General features: G+C 41.4%; 2 protein-coding genes across 3 annotated transcripts; both read right to left on the bottom strand.

Annotated features, from left to right (window-relative positions):
* Positions 1–1,938: 1,938 nt before the first annotated feature.
* Positions 1,939–3,922, bottom strand: LOC109864875 (C1GALT1-specific chaperone 1). Of its 2 annotated transcripts, none has more exons than XM_020452898.2 (2): positions 3,771–3,922; positions 1,939–3,366 (listed from the first exon to the last, which is right to left on the bottom strand). In XM_020452898.2, exon 2 carries the CDS (start codon positions 3,346–3,348, stop codon positions 2,395–2,397), a length of 954 nt encoding a protein of 317 aa, XP_020308487.1. In that variant the 5' UTR covers positions 3,349–3,366; positions 3,771–3,922; the 3' UTR covers positions 1,939–2,394. The 2 variants fall into 2 exon arrangements, with proteins under 2 accessions (XP_020308487.1, XP_020308486.1); XM_020452897.2 differs by having other exon boundaries at positions 3,767–3,921.
* A 7,553-nt stretch (positions 3,923–11,475) lies between these two features.
* On the bottom strand, positions 11,476–16,830 carry LOC109864874 (chloride intracellular channel protein 2-like). Its single transcript, XM_020452896.2, has 6 exons — positions 16,528–16,830; positions 15,072–15,181; positions 14,395–14,520; positions 14,205–14,308; positions 13,698–13,879; positions 11,476–13,185 (listed from the first exon to the last, which is right to left on the bottom strand). Exons 1-6 carry the CDS (start codon positions 16,579–16,581, stop codon positions 13,024–13,026), a joined length of 738 nt encoding a protein of 245 aa, XP_020308485.1. The 5' UTR covers positions 16,582–16,830; the 3' UTR covers positions 11,476–13,023.
* Positions 16,831–17,152: the final 322 nt, after the last annotated feature.

The raw sequence follows: 17,152 nt of genomic DNA, 5'->3' as shown, positions 1-17,152 counted from the left end.
TTTGTATAATTTGCAAAAATGTCTAAAAACCTGTTTTTGCATCGTCATTATAGGGTATTGTGTGTAGATTTAGGGGGGGAAAAACATTTTAGAAAAAGGCTAACGTAACCATGTGGAAAAGGTCAAGGGGTCTGAATACTTTCCTGAAAGCACTGTGCATGTATATCTATTAGCTTATCAATAACAAGGGGTAAGAAACTGCTTCACTATGAGATAGGCCTATTTGGTTTTACAGTGCTCAGTATTTGGTTTAGCACTTGTCAGTAAGAACTATGATTTCCCATGATGACTAAATGCAGCAAGTCTCAGCAGAACAATTAATTTCATTTAGTTTTTGGTACGAGGATAAACATGGCTGCCAATTTATTTCATCAGGTGTTTCAAGTGAGTAAAATAGTTACCCCAAAATTAAACAAATCCACCAACAATTACAATGGTGGCAACCAATCATGTGTAGCAAACTGTTGAGACATCTCAATACTTCAAGATTATTTCAAAATGTTCACTCCATGTGGCCTTATAAACTCAGCAAAAAAAAAGTAATGTCCCTTTTTCAAAACCCTGTATTTCAAAGATAATTCATAAAATTCCAAATAACTTCAGATATTCATTGTAAAGGGTTTAAACACTTTCATGCTTTTCTTTCTTTTACAATTGTGAAACGGTCGTTAAGACTAACAGCTTACAGACGGGTAGGCAATTCAGGTCACAGTTATGAAAACGTAGGACACTAAAGAGGCCTTTCTACTGACTCTGGAAAAACACCAAAAGAAAGATGCCCAGGGTCCCTGTTCATCCACATGAATGTGCCCTAGGCATGCTGCAAGGAGGCATGAGGACTGCAGATGTGGCCAGGGCAATAAATTGCCATGTCTGTACTGTGAGATGCCTAAGACAGCGCTACAGGGAGACAGGAAGGACAGTGGATGGTCCTCGCAGTGGCAGACCACGTGTTACAATACCTGCACAGGATCGGTAAAGCCGAACATCACACCTGCGGGACAGGTATAGGATGGCAACAACTGCCCGAGTTACACCAGGAACGCACAATCCCTCCATCAGTGCTCAGACTGTCTGCAATATGCTGAGAGAGGCTGGACTGAGGGCTTGTAGGCCTATTGTAAGGCAGGTTCTCACCAGACATCACCGGCAACAACGTCACCTATGTGCACAAACCCACCATCACTGGACCAGACAGAACTGGCAAAAAGTGCTCTTCACTGACGAGTCGCGGTTTTGTCTCACCAGGGGCGATGGTCGGATTCGCGTTTATCGTCGAAAGAATGAGCGTTACACCGAGGCCTGTACTCTGGAACGGGATCGATTTGGAGGTGGAGGGTCCGTCGTGGTCTGGGGCGGTGTGGCACAGCATCATCAGACTGAGCTTGTTATCATTGCAGGCAATCTCAACACTGCGTTACAGGGAAGACCTCCTCCCTCATGTGGTACCCTTCCTGCAGGCTCATCCTGACATGACCCTCCAGAATGACAATGCCACCAGCCATACTGCTCGTTCTGTGCATGATTTCAGGCAAGACAGGAATGTCAGTGTTCTGCCATGGCCAGCGAAGAGCCCGGAACTCAATCCCATTGAGCACACCTGGGACCTGTTGGATCGGAGGGTGAGGGCTATGGCCATTCCCCCCCAGAAATGTCAGGGAATTTGCAGGTGCCTTGGTGGAAGAGTGGGATAACATCTCACAGCAAGAACTGGCAAATCTGGTCCAGTCCATGAGATGCACTGCAGTACTTAATGCAGCTGGTGGCCACCAGATAGACTTATTTTTGACCCCCCTTTGTTCAGGGACACATTATTCCATTTCTGTTTGTCACATGTCTGTGGAACTTGGTTCAGTTTATGTCTTAGTTGTTGAATCTTATGTTCATACAAATATTTACAAGTTAAGTTTGCTGAAAATAAACGTAGTTGACAGTGAGGACGTTTATTTTTGTTGAGTTTAATATCCTAAACTAAATCAGCCACAAATACCAATAAAAATTTCAATTGTGTTAACGAAAAATATGTCAATGGAATGTCAAACTCATTCCATGGAGTGTTAAACCATGCAAGGGGAGTTCCTTACTAATTAGTGACCTTGATTCATCTATCAAGTACAAGGTTGGAGCAAGACTGCAGACACTTGGCCCTCTGTGGAATGTGTGGCACATTTGCTCTTCAAATTTCTTCATCTGTTCATTACTTTTCCACAATGGTATTATGTGCAGAGTGCAAATTCAAAAAGGTATAAAAGACTAAGAATAATGATTTGCCTCCCTCGAGTACTTGCCAACCTCCCTCACGCTCACAAACTGAATAAGAAAACTGTCTTTATTCACTTGACAGCAGCAGTCTGGTTAATGCCATATCTGCCCCAAAGTGGGAAGCCTTGCACTTTAATCATTGTCAGAGCCCTCAGGGGGCAGGAATATCAAGGAATCATGAAAGTTGTGCCCATACGGGCGTAGTCTGTAAACTCCAAACATCATGACCTGCATCTGGTTTGGTGACATTCCGCTGAAGGTGATGGCTAAGTCCGAGCAGCAGCCCTCCACCACATCCACGTTTTTTTTGTCCATGCTGTCTTGGATGAGTGAACCCACACTCTTACTGTTGAACAGGCCCTTACCCTGTGTGTCCTCGCCATTCTCTGCAAAGACTCCGGTGTACTTCAGACATATAGCTAATTGTTTCTCCTCGCTCAGCTTCCACAGGGCTCTGCCTCGCTCTGGACACTTCTCCTCATCCTTGAACACATTCACCAGCCTCTTGAGTGCCTCATAGCTCAGCACAATGCCGCTCTGGTACTCCACGTACTCCAGTTCACCCGATTTCATGGCATGGCCAATGTAGAAGGGCTCGTTGGGGTCCTTGGCCAGAATGAGATACTTGAGGTTCTCGATAATGGCGAAGGTGGTGGGCCGCGCTACGAAGAACCAGCGCAGGTCGCCAGCATTGTCATACGCATGCTTCAGGGCCTTGCGCAGCTTGGCCCACTCGTCCTGTTCCTTAAGGTCCACCGCTTCCAGAGCTTTGGCCGACTCAGAGCTGTAGAATACGGCTTGGTCGCAGTGTTTACCCCAGGTGTCCTTGGCTGTGGACCAATACACCAGGACAGAAGGCTGAACCATGATGACGCAATAGACTCGCACTCTCTGGCTCAGCTCCACCATCTGGGAATCAGACAGGCTCTGTAGCTCGTCCTTGGTGGGAGCCTTGATGTGGTGGTGGTGGTGGTCCTCTGGGCTGGACTGCATGCCTGGTGCAAAGCTCCCCAACAGGGACAACAACAGGCAGAATGTGCCTCCCAGGGCTATCCCCTTCACAAAGGAGCTGCCTTCCGACAACATGTTTGTCAACAGTACAAGCTGAAAGTAGGAACAAACCATTAATTCACCATATTACTAATCAAACTGGATACTCATGACCGTTAAAAAAACACGCTAGTTACATACCTAACAATGACTGTCATTTCATGTTATTCGAGTGTGTTGCTAGCTAACTACTGTTAGCAAGCTAACGTTTTGCTGTTAGCATTAGCAAGGACATGACTCAACTGTCAGTGCAAAACTATAAAACTATTTAATGGCTGGCTGGCTACCCTAGCTATAACTTGACAAGCAGGTTACAAGTAATGAAGCAAGGCGAATAGCTAGTTAGCTTGATTTCTAGCGAACGTTACAGATAGCTAGCTATATTAGCTATAGTCACAAAAAGGCATCTCATTAAGAGAAACGTTTCCAAAAAAAAAATCGAGAAAACACTTACCTACAAACGATTGCAGCTGACAGAGAATTCCCTCCTTTGCTTTTTTGTTTCCACTCCTGTCGAAGGAGGTTTCCGTATGCTGATATACCTCAGGGTTGCAAGCTAGCTGTTGGATTTACAAACACAACTAACTTCCGGGTTCTTCTTCTTTGCTATCATGGCGTTCGCACACCTTGTTTATGAATGCCGCCACCTACTGTGTTCAATCACTTTGCATTTGTGATACAAAAAATAAAATGGGGGGGGGGAATAATAAAATTGCACACCAAACAACCATACACCTATATACCGCTATTTCATAAAGAATCTCAAAACATCTTATAACTCTTCTGCGGTAAAATCTCATACACCCAGGTACTTCACTGCAGCTGCCACACCACTCATTAAAAAAAACACTACCCCATTCCACTACTTTGACTCTATTTTCTCCCGCACCATGCCAATGGCCTGGAGGGATGGGGCACCCCAACTCAACACACCCTGTAACTCCTCAGAAGTCAAATCTTGTTTACCCAAATACTTCTCTGCAGCTGCCACCGCCAACATCCATTTTCCGTGATTTATGTTCCATTTCTGCAATACAGATGATAACCATTGGTATGAAAGCTAAGAAGCCAACCTTACTGAAGCTCAAAACACTTAATGGCCTATCCCTCTGTACTGACACAAATCTACTACTTACTCACTGGGATCACGGTTGCCAGGTCAAGCAAATATTTCTAGCCCAATGACCACTCAAGACCTGCCCATAAGGCTTGAAAACTAACCCAATTCATTTTTTCACAGCGAGAGGAGGCCATATATTTTTTTTATTAATTTATTTTACCTTTATTTAACCAGGTAGGCAAGTTGAGAACAAGTTCTCATTTACAATTGCGACCTGGCCAAGATAAAGCAAAGCAGTTCGACAGATACAACGACACAGAGTTACACATGGAGTAAAACAAACATACAGTCAATAATACAGTATAAACAAGTCTATATACAATGTGAGCAAATGAGGTGAGAAGGGAGGTAAAGGCAAAAAAGGCCATGGTGGCAAAGTAAATACAATATAGCAAGTAAAACACTGGAATGGTAGTTTTGCAATGGAAGAATGTGCAAAGTAGAAATAAAAATAATGGGGTGCAAAGGAGCAAAATAAATAAATTAATTAAAATTAAATACAGTTGGGAAAGAGGTAGTTGTTTGGGCTAAATTATAGGTGGGCTATGTACAGGTGCAGTAATCGGTGAGCTGCTCTGACAGTTGGTGCTTAAAGCTAGTGAGGGAGATAAGTGTTTCCAGTTTCAGAGATTTTTGTAGTTCGTTCCAGTCATTGGCAGCAGAGAACTGGAAGGAGAGGCGGCCAAAGAAAGAATTGGTTTTGGGGGTGACTAGAGAGATATACCTGCTGGAGCGTGTGCTACAGGTGGGAGATGCTATGGTGACCAGCGAGCTGAGATAAGGGGGGACTTTACCTAGCAGGGTCTTGTAGATGACATGGAGCCAGTGAGTTTGGCGACGAGTATGAAGCGAGGGCCAGCCAACGAGAGCGTACAGGTCGCAATGGTGGGTAGTATATGGGGCTTTGGTGATAAAACGGATTGCACTGTGATAGACTGCATCCAATTTGTTGAGTAGGGTATTGGAGGCTATTTTGTAAATGACATCGCCAAAGTCGAGGATTGGTAGGATGGTCAGTTTTACAAGGGTATGTTTGGCAGCATGAGTGAAGGATGCTTTGTTGCGAAATAGGAAGCCAATTCTAGATTTAACTTTGGATTGGAGATGTTTGATATGGGTCTGGAAGGAGAGTTTACAGTCTAACCAGACACCTAAGTATTTGTAGTTGTCCACGTATTCTAAGTCAGAGCCGTCCAGAGTAGTGATGTTGGACAGGCGGGTAGGTGCAGGTAGCGATCGGTTGAAGAGCATGCATTTAGTTTTACTTGTATTTAAGAGCAATTGGAGGCCACGGAAGGAGAGTTGTATGGCATTGAAGCTTGCCTGGAGGGTTGTTAACACAGTGTCCAAAGAAGGGCCGGCAGAATACAGAATGGTGTCGTCTGCGTAGAGGTGGATCAGGGACTCACCAGCAGCAAGAGCGACCTCATTGATGTATACAGAGAAGAGAGTCGGTCCAAGAATTGAACCCTGTGGCACCCCCATAGAGACTGCCAGAGGTCCGGACAGCAGACCCTCCGATTTGACATATTTATTGTATCAAATGGTAGCCTACAATGGCATAAACATTAAGGCTACTTGATGGCCAACAGAGGCAAATGTATAGTTCTTCACATTTAGCCTAATGTCAGTCTCATTGAGGCCTTTTCCCCATAACTTCAAATTTCCATTCGGGCAGGCCCGAGACCGAATAACTGAACATGCATAAAGCACTTCGCTTGATACCGTTTTCTTTCAAATTAAGCAGTCGACATTAGAATGCAGTTTTAACCACCTCCGAGCGAATTTATGTAATGCGCCCAACGTCTTTTTTCAGTGCTTTGTCTCCATTATTTATTGATGTGCATCAGTTCTAGTGTATTAATATGTTTTATGGAAGATGGGTTGGAAAAAGGTGTCTCCATAATGACAATATACCTTACCTACAACTGGTAAAAAAGTTATATACAACAAGGAAACACTGCCTGGGATCAGCTCAGGGTTCCTCACCCACTTACCGGTTCTGAAGTCATGTGTCATTGACAGCTCATCTCTGTGGCGGTGAGATAAAAACCACACAAAAAAGCAAAAAATTATGTCTTATGTCAGCTTAAACTATGTGTTGAATATATCAAATTCCAGTTATGTTGATGCAAACCAGATTCAAAGCCATGGTACAAACTTACATGGATGACATAACTCGCCATATAACATTTTATTTTATATAGCCTTACATTGAAATTAGACTTTGACACATCACACATGGTTTTTATTTTGAAATTGAGAACCACAACACTGTATGTAGGAAGTTCTTCTTACTTTCAGCACAATTTTTTCAGCAAAATGTTTCACCTAAGAATGAGCAGTTGAGATGATGTACACCAGGTGTGTCAAACTCAAACTCATTCATTTTGTTTTTTCCTTTCAATTAAGCTCTAGACAACCATGTTTGGGGAGTTCCTTACTAACCAGTGACCTTAATTCATCAATGAAGTACAAGGGGGGAGCTAAAATCCGCAGCCACTCGGCCCCGTGGAGTTTGACACCTGTGATGTTTTGCGAGACACCAGATTGCTTTCAACAGTAATTTCAACAGAAACCTGTGCAGACACGCTCATGATAACCTTATCAATCACTTACAACAGTCTGGGCCTTTTGATCATACTCCTATTTCCTGTTTATTAGAAACCTTTCATTTTGACAAAGAGACCGCTAAAACTCAGAGCAATGACACACCACCCTATGTCATTCTTTGTGCCCTTTTGAACTTTAGTGTTCTATTTTCTACGGATCACAAGGTTATGTATGATCAAGGTTATGTGTGAAATGTAAATGATTGGATAGTTTTGCAAATACATATACAACAATATTTATTTATTTATGTACAACATTCAAATGACTTCCCATATAAACTGACATTAGAAAAGCAGGGCACACAATTATCTTTGCCAGTAATTGGTTGTTGCTTCATGTTAGGACAATGAGAAATGGCTGAAGACTACCGAGTGAGCGATTTCCCTGAAGCTTGCCTAATGATGGTCTCTAAACACAAAATGATGTAGACAACTGTTACTTAAAGGGGTACAAATGCTTGTCACTTTAGTGGAACCCTGTAAGGTATGTCCATTGTACCTTTAGTTATAGGTACCTAATTGTACCCTTGCAGTTCATACCATTAAGAGCCAATAGTATACTTTAGAGCAGTGGTTCCCAACTTGGGGTACTAAAATGCAGATGAGAGGGTACTTCAGGAGTACTCCATCCAGAGTCAAATTCATTTGGTGGTACAGTAACCAAAAAAGTTTGGGAACCACTGCCTCAGGGGATGAAACATGGTTGTTGCATTCAATGGCTTTCAGTCCTGTAGCCTTCACCAAGTGCCTAAATTAATATTTTATCATAGAACCTTTTATGACAATACATTACACATATCATAAAGCCATACTTTAACAGTCTAGTTTTACCCCAACACAGTCATCTGAAATCAGTTCAATTACATTATGCTGGTTTGCAAAGTTATATTTATTCCTGTTTGAAGTGAAGAAATCCCAAAATGTGACCCTTTAATCACCTACAACATGCATTTAGCATGACTGCCACAGTATCAGTTAGCTAAACCATTTAAACAGGAACAACTATCTCAGTATAACGGGTGCAATAATTACTAATAGATTGGATTAGTAATTTGAAAAATAATGTTTTTTGTCTTTGTGTAACATAAGATCAATCTATCAATCAATCAATGTACATGCAAAAACACACTATGTGCATCTAAAAACAAACATGTTGAATAAAAAAATAAAAAATAAACTAGCAATACAGCATGCTGGGAAATATGCTAATGAAGGGTGTGGTTTTATACCCCGGGGAACAATACTGTACCCTAACCATACTATTTTTTTCTGAGAGTGTAAGACAAAGGGTAAGACAAAGAAAATAAACAAAGAGACCACAACATATTTCTAAAGAGTCTCTGTGCTTAAAAGGGGCCTTGATCAGAACAGTGATACATGCTGTTCCACCATGTTGTCTGGGGTAGGATGAACAACCCATTAGAACAAGAAAATGGTTTCAGTCACATATAAAGAATTTGAGGTTGATGACTGGCCACTGATTGCTATTGGAGAGGAAACATTTGTAGGGCCCTCTGAACAAGCAGAGATAGGCCCCAGTTGCTTTGACAGAGCCCCCTGAATTGTGTTCATGATGATGGGCCCATCACGTCCAAACCATTAAGACTGAGACTGGGTGACATGACGATGTATCGATCCCGTCGTGATGGATGGTCGAGTAAGATATAAAAGTGAAGTTCCTAGTCAAGACAAAGTAGTGCAGTACAGAGCCACATAAGCTATTGTCATCATGCTGTCCTTAGCACTGTTCTACTTTTTAGCTGTTATTTGCCCTGCCAGACATGCTCTACCACTGTATCCAGACACAAGCTTGGAACCCCAAGAAGGTAGGCAAGAGAATCTGTGGTATCTTTGAATTATTTTGATCTGACCATGTCTATGATGTTCTATTTTAGGGCATGTCTAGCTGAACCTTCCTTATGAGACATGCTGTAAGATGTCTCATCTTTTCTTGGTATCATTTATAGTGTTTAGATTTCTGGTATTCATTCTTAGATCCCTATGCATAATGTTGTGAGGGCAATGTTGAACTCTGAAAGTCTCAGTTCATTATCTACAACCATGTCAAAAGTTTGGACACAGTTACTCATTCAAGGATTTTTCTTTATTTTTACTATTTTCTACATTGTAGAATAATAGTGAAGACATCAAAACTATGAAATAACGCATATGGAATCATGTGGTAACCAAAAATGTGTTAAACTAATAAAATAAAAAACCTTTTTGGGTTACTACATGATTTCATGTATGTTATTTCATAGTTTTGATGTCTTCACTATTATTCTACAATGTAGAAAAGAGTAAAAAAATCAAGAAAAACCCTTGAATGAGTAGGCGTTCTAAAACTATTGACCGTTTGTGTAGGTCTAATACATCACAGTCGGAATTGCAATACAAGATATATAAAATGGCCGTGTCTCTTCACAGTCCCCTTTGTGCAGTAAGGTGTCCTTTTATCTGTTTTTTTTTAAACTGGTTATTTTGCTAGCTTGAGTTACCTGGGCTGTCAGAGTTCCATGTAATCATGGCTCTATTTAATACTGTGCATTTCCCAGCCTCTGTTCTGGAACTTGGGACTGTGAAGAGACCTCTGGTTACATGTCTTGTGTTGTACCGATGCCTGTCCGAACTGTGTGCCAACTGCTTGAACAGACAGTTCGGTACCTTCAACACATCAATACCTCTCACAAAGACCAATAGTGATGCAGTCAATCTCTCCTCAACTTTGAGCCAGGAGGGACTGACATGCATGTTACTGACACTTTCTGTCTGTGTACATCTAAGTGCGATACGTTCTGCTTTGTTCTGGACCAACTGCGATTGTCCTATGTCTTTCTTTGCCTTACATGACCACACAGCTGGGCAGTAGTCCAGTCTGGTCGACACGGATGTCAAGAAGGCAGAGCAATGCCCAATCATGGACAAACCTTTCCCATTTTAGCAACTATTGAGTATGTTTTGACCATGAAAGCTTGCTATCTAGGGTTACACCCAGCAGGTTAGTCTCCTCAACTTGCTCAATAGCCACATTATTCAATAATAGATCTAAACGAGGTTTAGCGTTGAGCGAGTGATTTGTCCCAAAAATGTATGCTTTTAGTTTTTGAGATATTTATCACCAGCCTATTGCCAGTTACCCATTCTAAAACTGACTGGAGCTCTATGTTAAGTGTCTCATTTATTTTACGGTTGCAGCCGACATGCATACTGTTGAGTCGTCAGTGTACATAGACACATTTTTTGGTTAGTACATGATTCCATGTGTGTTATTTCACATTTTTGATGTCTTCACTATTATTCTACAACGTAGAAAATAGTAAAAAATAAAGAAAAACCCTTGAATGAGTACGTGTGTGCAAACCTTTGTCTGATAATGTGGGTCTACCATAGATGACAAATGGGGATAGATTTTCCTCTGAGAACATTGAAGGCAATAGCTATTTTGACAGTTAACTTCACTCGGAGTCTGGATTTTTAACACCAGTTCTGAGTAACATGACATTGGGTTTACTGGAACTTTCAGCAATGGTGTGAATCTCAGTACTGAGATAATACTGTTTGATTATTGAGAGCTGTTTGGTCTGAGCAGTGCTGATCCAGCAGTTGGTGGCAGATGTGGAGGATGGAGAGAACACTGAATTGACTGACCAAAGAGAGGTGAAGAATCTCTACCCTCTCCTGCTGCAGCACGATGGAGTCAGGGAGACATGGAATAAAGCAGGTGGGGAGGGACGAAACCTTCAATGAAGATACCAAGGATTGGACGTGAATGTTCTGATATCCCATGACTCTTTGCCATATGCAGACGAGTTAGTCAAAAGGACAGTTGGTTTTATTCTAAGCAGCTAGTCACCCATATAACGTGATGAGGTCTATATTTACTGGGTTTATTTTCTCAATTTTCCTTCAGGAGCTAAAGATTCTGTGCAGCAGGATAAATTTGTCAACATGGTAAGTGTGCTAGACATTTCTATTGACTGTGTGATACAAAAGAACCCTCTGGTGAACCTATTCTCTTCTATTACATTCTATATGGATCAATGTGTAATAAAATATATTCTGTCTGTTTTTTTAGGTTGATGATCTGAAGGTGGTGGTGTTGAAGCTCGCTGCAGCCGACAAGCTTCGCTCTCAGGGCTTCCTTCGTTCTGAGCAGAACTTGCCGAAAACTAACAAGAGAGGTGAGTAAAATCAACGTTATCCTGGACCGACTCTGTCGCAGCACCTTTCCTTATGTGTTCCTTATGATCATAGTAAGAGCAGGTGTTTGCTGAGGACAATTTAAAGCACAGTATCGCATCAACAACTTAAGAAAATACCATATATATGCTGGCATATTTACAATGCAATAAAGTGTTTGGTAAGGATTTTTAACTAAGGACTGTCTCGTCGAAGGTGAGATGGAGTAACTACCCATTGGGCACACAGTGGTTGAAGCAATGTTGTTTATTGAACTAATGTGGAATAGACGTTGAATTAACGTCTGTGCCCGGTGGGTATAGCCTATCAGGATACAAACAGTAGATGATGTAACATGATAGGACTCATGAAGAAAGAATTGATGCACAGAATCTTGACATGTGTCTATCTTTGTCGCTTTCTTCCCTGGATAGCATGCTTCTGGAAATACTGTGTGACCAACTAGAAGCTGTGCGGTGAAGGAGGATAAGAGACGTTTCGACGATGCCTGGACAACAAGCTGTGTCCCTTATTACATATTAAACGTACGTCCCCAACACAATGTTTATACTGATAACCCTAGACTCAATTATTTATGAAAATATATTTTTTAATCCGGTTGAAAAGGGCCTTGCGTTGAGACTGTCTGACAATAAAATGAAATATATCATGTGGATTGAACGGAACAACTTTGTTTTTGAGAGACCAACACTGTGTAAGATTGCATATCAATTTCTATACAAATACACAACGTATATGCCTCGAACCAATGCTTGGAAGCAGAATAAAGTCAACAACATTAAATACTAAAATTAGACGTCAACTATATTTTAGTTGACTAATTTAGAAATGCACAGTAAATACATATTTTGTGGAATCATACCACAGAAATCACTGACTGCATATACTGTATATGGGATGCTTTGAAATGACCAGCAAACACACACACACACACACACACACACACACACACACACACACACACACACACACACACACACACACACACACACATACAAACAAACAAACATACATACACACTCAAGGGTCAGACATTTTCTTTCACATCATAGTTTGAACAGGTGTACTGTATTATAGTAAAACATCTTTTCCTGATACCTAAACTTATTTACATGCTAATTGACTGCAGTCTTGTTGGTGAGAGCTTAATATTATGAGTGGTAATGGTAACTATCAACAATAGGTTTTGTATCACTAGTTTCAATCACACATAAACATAATTAGAATACACTCATATATTCTTATAGTATGGGTGTGCAGGTCATAAACAACAAGGTAAGAAATATATATTTACACTATGGACAAAGAAACTCACTAAATTAGATAAGCAGTCAAATTGCACACTTGGCCTATTTAGTGTGGCATATAATGAAATTTGCCAGTATAATTACATGAAATAAATAGTCTGTACTTGTCTTCATACATAGACCTTAGTTACTGTAGCAGCCTACTATTACACACTCTGTAAAACATATGGCATTGTCGTTCATCTTGTGCATGCCCTAGTGCTAAATTAACCTAATGCACATTAAGCAGGAGGGGGTCTCTTTGTGAACTTTGATTTCTAGAATGCCTATCTGCATCCTAACACAGGAATTTATAAATGTTGATTTTTAAACAGTTGACATGAGATATTTCAATAATGATTGCTGGCCCCTCCCAAAATTCCTTCATGTTTTGTGAATGGCTTACCATTTCCATGGTAACAGTAAAAGAGGAAATGTTGTGTAATAGTTGTGTAATGGTTGTGTAATTGTTGGCTAAAAATTGTTTATAGGTTTACAGCCTCTTATTGGCTACATCCAGGTAAGCCTTCTCGATCTCGATGTTGGCAGGACAGGTCTGACTGAACTCCTCCCTCTCGTAGGCATTGTTCAGGTACCTCCATACACCAGTGAACTGGACCGGGATGTCAAAGTCACAGTACTTCTTGGCAGCAATCTATCAAATAAAACCAAACCAAATAAAACCAAACCAAAACAGTTGAATTGTGAGACACTATAAAGAATAATAGTCATATAACACTATTAAAGTAATGGAGAATAGAGAATATGTGCAGAGAATGTTCCCAATGGTTCAAAATGGAGTTATACATCTCCTAGGATTTTTAAAAGTGTATTTAAATTGAACCTTTATTTAACTAGGCAAGTCAGTTAAGAACAAATTCTTATTTACAATGACTGCCTACCAGGGAACAGTGAGTTAACTGCCTTGTTCAGATTTTTACACTGTCAGCTCGGAGATTCGATCTAGCAACCTTTCAGTTACTGGCCCAACGCTCTAACCACTAGGCTACCTGCCACCCCAAAATTATTAGAAAGTAAGGATTAGAAAGTAAGGATGGGCCCTGTCATTGCATAGGTTGTGTAGTATAGTCATAAGACATGCCTAATACCAGAAAATAATCAAATTCATATTTCAAACCGTTTATGTCATATGCCTATTTGTTTCACCTTGATGACATGCAGCTTGGGCAGCAGGTTGCAGTCTGCCAGGGTGAGATGGTTGCCATCCAGGAACTTCCTCTTGGAGACAAGGATGTTTTCTCTGGAGTTTTGGTTAATCTCTTCAGGGATGGGGGAGGTCAGGTAGAGATCCAGACGCTTGAACTCCCGCAGCAGCGCCTTCTCATGGACTATGGATTTAGAGAGACACAGGCATGTATGTCAGACAGGTCTGGAGCTTTGGAGATATTCCTTATGGATAAAAAAAAAGCACTTTCAGTTGAGATTCTCCATTGAGTATGCTATACAGACCAGGAGTAGGCTTGGGCTGGGCCCTAAAATTCACATCAAACCAGCAGTTCATTAAGGCATACGCCATTGCCAGTGTGCTTTAATAACTGAATCAATGTCATTGTTGGAATTCCATTAGTATATTTAATTGTCATATTTTCCATTGCCTCATAAGACATTGTCTAATCTAAAACATGAATGTGGACTGACTGAAACTTTACTTACAAGTACTGTTGGCTGGTCTATTCTTAATGAAAGCGGAAAACTTGGCGAAGATGTCAGCGCCCACGTCAAAGGACTCTTTGCTGAGTGGGCTAAGGTGTGGATACCTGAAGGGAGTGGGACGAGAGGAGTATGAGTTTGTTTGAAGAAGGTTAGTGCCATTCACTTTTTCTTTAATATAATAATACTTTACCTGGGAGGGGCCAATGTCTGTTCCAGAAACTCCTCGATCTTGATAAAGTCCGTCTTGAGGGTGCCGTTGTACAGGAGGAACGGAGGGTTGGTCCCAGGTGCCAAATCCTTCAGCTCTGCTGGTTTTCTAGAGTGTACCGGGGCAGGGTTGGGTGGAGAGGTTGGCAACGGGCAGGAATAAAGAAAGGGAGTAGACATGGTCATATATGGGATCATTCCAGCTTTTATTTCAACAGATACCATGCTTAATCATTCATTGACACAGTCACAACGAACACAAAGGTTATCAAGCCATGATTCCAGCAATCTATGATTCAGTAAGTAAAACACACTGGCATGGGAGTGGCTCCTCAATCACTCAATTATCAGCATCCTTTCAATGTTTCCTGATTCTATTTGCTCACCGGTAATGGGCCTGAGACATTTACACAAGAAAGGGGATAGTTTAAGAAAAGGTGTTTGTTCAATTCTACACAGAGCTCTTTCTCCTTTCTGCAAATGTTTTAGTTTTTCAAGCCCTGCCCTCTATCACCTCTCTGTATCACACCCCATTAAACAGTTTGGTTTCTGAAAAACATCCTTGTTCTTGCTGAACTCTTTATAGAGCCCTGTGTGAGCGACCTTTAAACAGATGAACAGGAATTGGAAGGGCGGGAAGCCAGGGAGGCGGGGGCTTACTTCCTCATGTCGACGGTTGTCACGGTGAACTTGACTCCTTTTAGCCACAGGACCATGAAGAGCCTCTGGCAGAAGGGGCAGTTGCCCATGTTCTCTCCATCGTGGCCAGCCTGAAAGACAAGCAGCATAATTCTTTTAGTTTAGGTTTAGTTATAGCCTGTTGCCAAATCTGTTTGTGCTGTCTTGCCAACTCCTAGGGTCATTGTCACACCAAACAATGACCATAGTAGTTGGCAAAACAATATTAACACATCTGGGACCCGGCTAGTTTAATGGTAGTTTATTTCACAGACAGAAATATACGATAACTCCTCAAACACAGAAGACTCATGGTCACACATAAGATAGGGAGCCCTATTTAAATTCCAATGATTGATGTTGACATTGTCCATGTTATCTATTACAGTAAGTCCTGATCTCCTGTCCTATCATGCAATTCATATTCATCTCATGATCAAAGACACAAATACACGCACTTGTAGTGCATTGTAGGCATTGAGTTAGAGAGGAAGCTTACAGAAATTGACATGGGCTCTCCTCAGTACCCACCTATTGAACAGAGTCTGATTACTGACCCACCAACGCTACTCTACCTCTGGTATGGATAAACAAATGGGATGGTTCTCTGCGTGTGTGTGTGTGTGCTTCAAATATGTACCATTATGTACTGTACGTATATGACTTTACAAAGATACAGTCCATATCTACTTATTTGCAATCTTATTTCAGTTTTCAGAATGTGCATGTGTGTTAGAGCGTGTGTGTGTGTGCCTGCCTCAGGGGGGGAGGGCAGGCGTTCCCAGTGTGCCGCCTGCTCCTCTAGGGCATGTGGTGATAAGGTGGCCTCCAGTGTCTGGTGTCATTACACAGTGATAAATGCCACCCTCACTCTCACACACTCTCTCACTCTCTCTCTCTCACACACACACACACACACACACACACACACACACACACACACACACACACACACACACACACACACACACACACACACACACACACACACACACACACACACACACACACACACACACGCACACACACACACACACAGGGTGGCAGGGTAGCCTAGTAGTTAGAGCGTTAGACTAGTAACCGGAAGGTTGCAAATTCAAATCACCGAGCTGACAAGGTACAAATCTGTCGTTCTGCCCCTGAACAGGCAGTTAACCCACTGTTCCTAGGCCGTCATTGAAAATAAGAATTTGTTCTTCACGACAAGCCATTCTGTGAAATAGAGGCTATGGCTGAAGTGACTGAAGCTTTACATTACATCTTGTACATTTCATTAGCTTTCACATGAAACAATTTTGCGGTATGTTTTTCTGTATTACAATCATCACACGATTTACATCTTTTCACATATTCTTGAAATTATATGCATAGACTATGTTGGAATTAATACAAATTATTATTTTCTTATTCTAAACTAAAGGATGAACAAAATACTGACCTTTATGAAGAGTTCAATAGTCGGATCTTTGTCGGAGTTCTGTCGTTGCGCCATTCTTTTCAAAAGCTGTGCTGTGTTGTGCAAAGTTCAGAAATGCTTCTCCAACAAGTGTCCTCAGGTCTCAGCAAAACAAACCTGTTAACTCTGAAGACTCCAAGTCCACGGATGTAAAACGTCACTCTTCCCTTGAGTCTTCTATATATCTCTAGTGTGCTGGTTTATATATGGATCTTAGGAGGCAGTGTAAGACCCTTGTAGCTGGGACGTTTTGTTTGTGGGCTCCTTGAGGCTATCACTCTGAACACATTTTAAACGTAGGAGGAGGGGGAGGGCCCTGAGGATGGGTGTGGTCCTCTCTCATATAAACACAGTGCCAAGCTCTCTCTATGAGGAGAGCCTAAAATAGGTCCTAGTACTTGTCAGTTAATAATGGTTAATCAAACAATGTAGAAATATAGTTTCACCATGTGACATAAAACCATCATATCCCCCTATAACGCCAACTGTAGCACCATATTGAATACAGTGTTTTCATGATCTGTCACACTAATAACAGTGTACACTTTGAAGTTTTTGTCTCTCCCTATACAAAGCATGTACTGTGTTGGAATACACTGGGAACCAG

Source organism: Oncorhynchus kisutch, linkage group LG19, assembly GCF_002021735.2.
Source record: "Oncorhynchus kisutch isolate 150728-3 linkage group LG19, Okis_V2, whole genome shotgun sequence".
In the NCBI taxonomy this organism is placed as follows: Eukaryota; Metazoa; Chordata; class Actinopteri; order Salmoniformes; family Salmonidae; genus Oncorhynchus; species Oncorhynchus kisutch.
Note: the sequence above shows the minus strand (reverse complement) of the source record. Positions and strands in the feature narration are given on the sequence as shown.

Bases quoted from the DNA above. Each gene is read 5' to 3' on its own strand.
- LOC109864875 (XM_020452898.2), bottom strand. From the start codon at position 3,348: ATGTTGTCGGAAGGCAGCTCCTTTGTGAAGGGGATAGCCCTGGGAGGC.
- LOC109864874 (XM_020452896.2), bottom strand. From the start codon at position 16,581: ATGGCGCAACGACAGAACTCCGACAAAGATCCGACTATTGAACTCTTC. The intron at 14,521-15,071 runs GTAAGCCCCCGC...GGTACACTCTAG, and splicing joins ACAACCGTCGACATGAGGAA to AAAACCAGCAGAGCTGAAGG. The intron at 13,186-13,697 runs GTGAAACAAATA...TTTATTTGATAG, and splicing joins CCAAGCTGCATGTCATCAAG to ATTGCTGCCAAGAAGTACTG.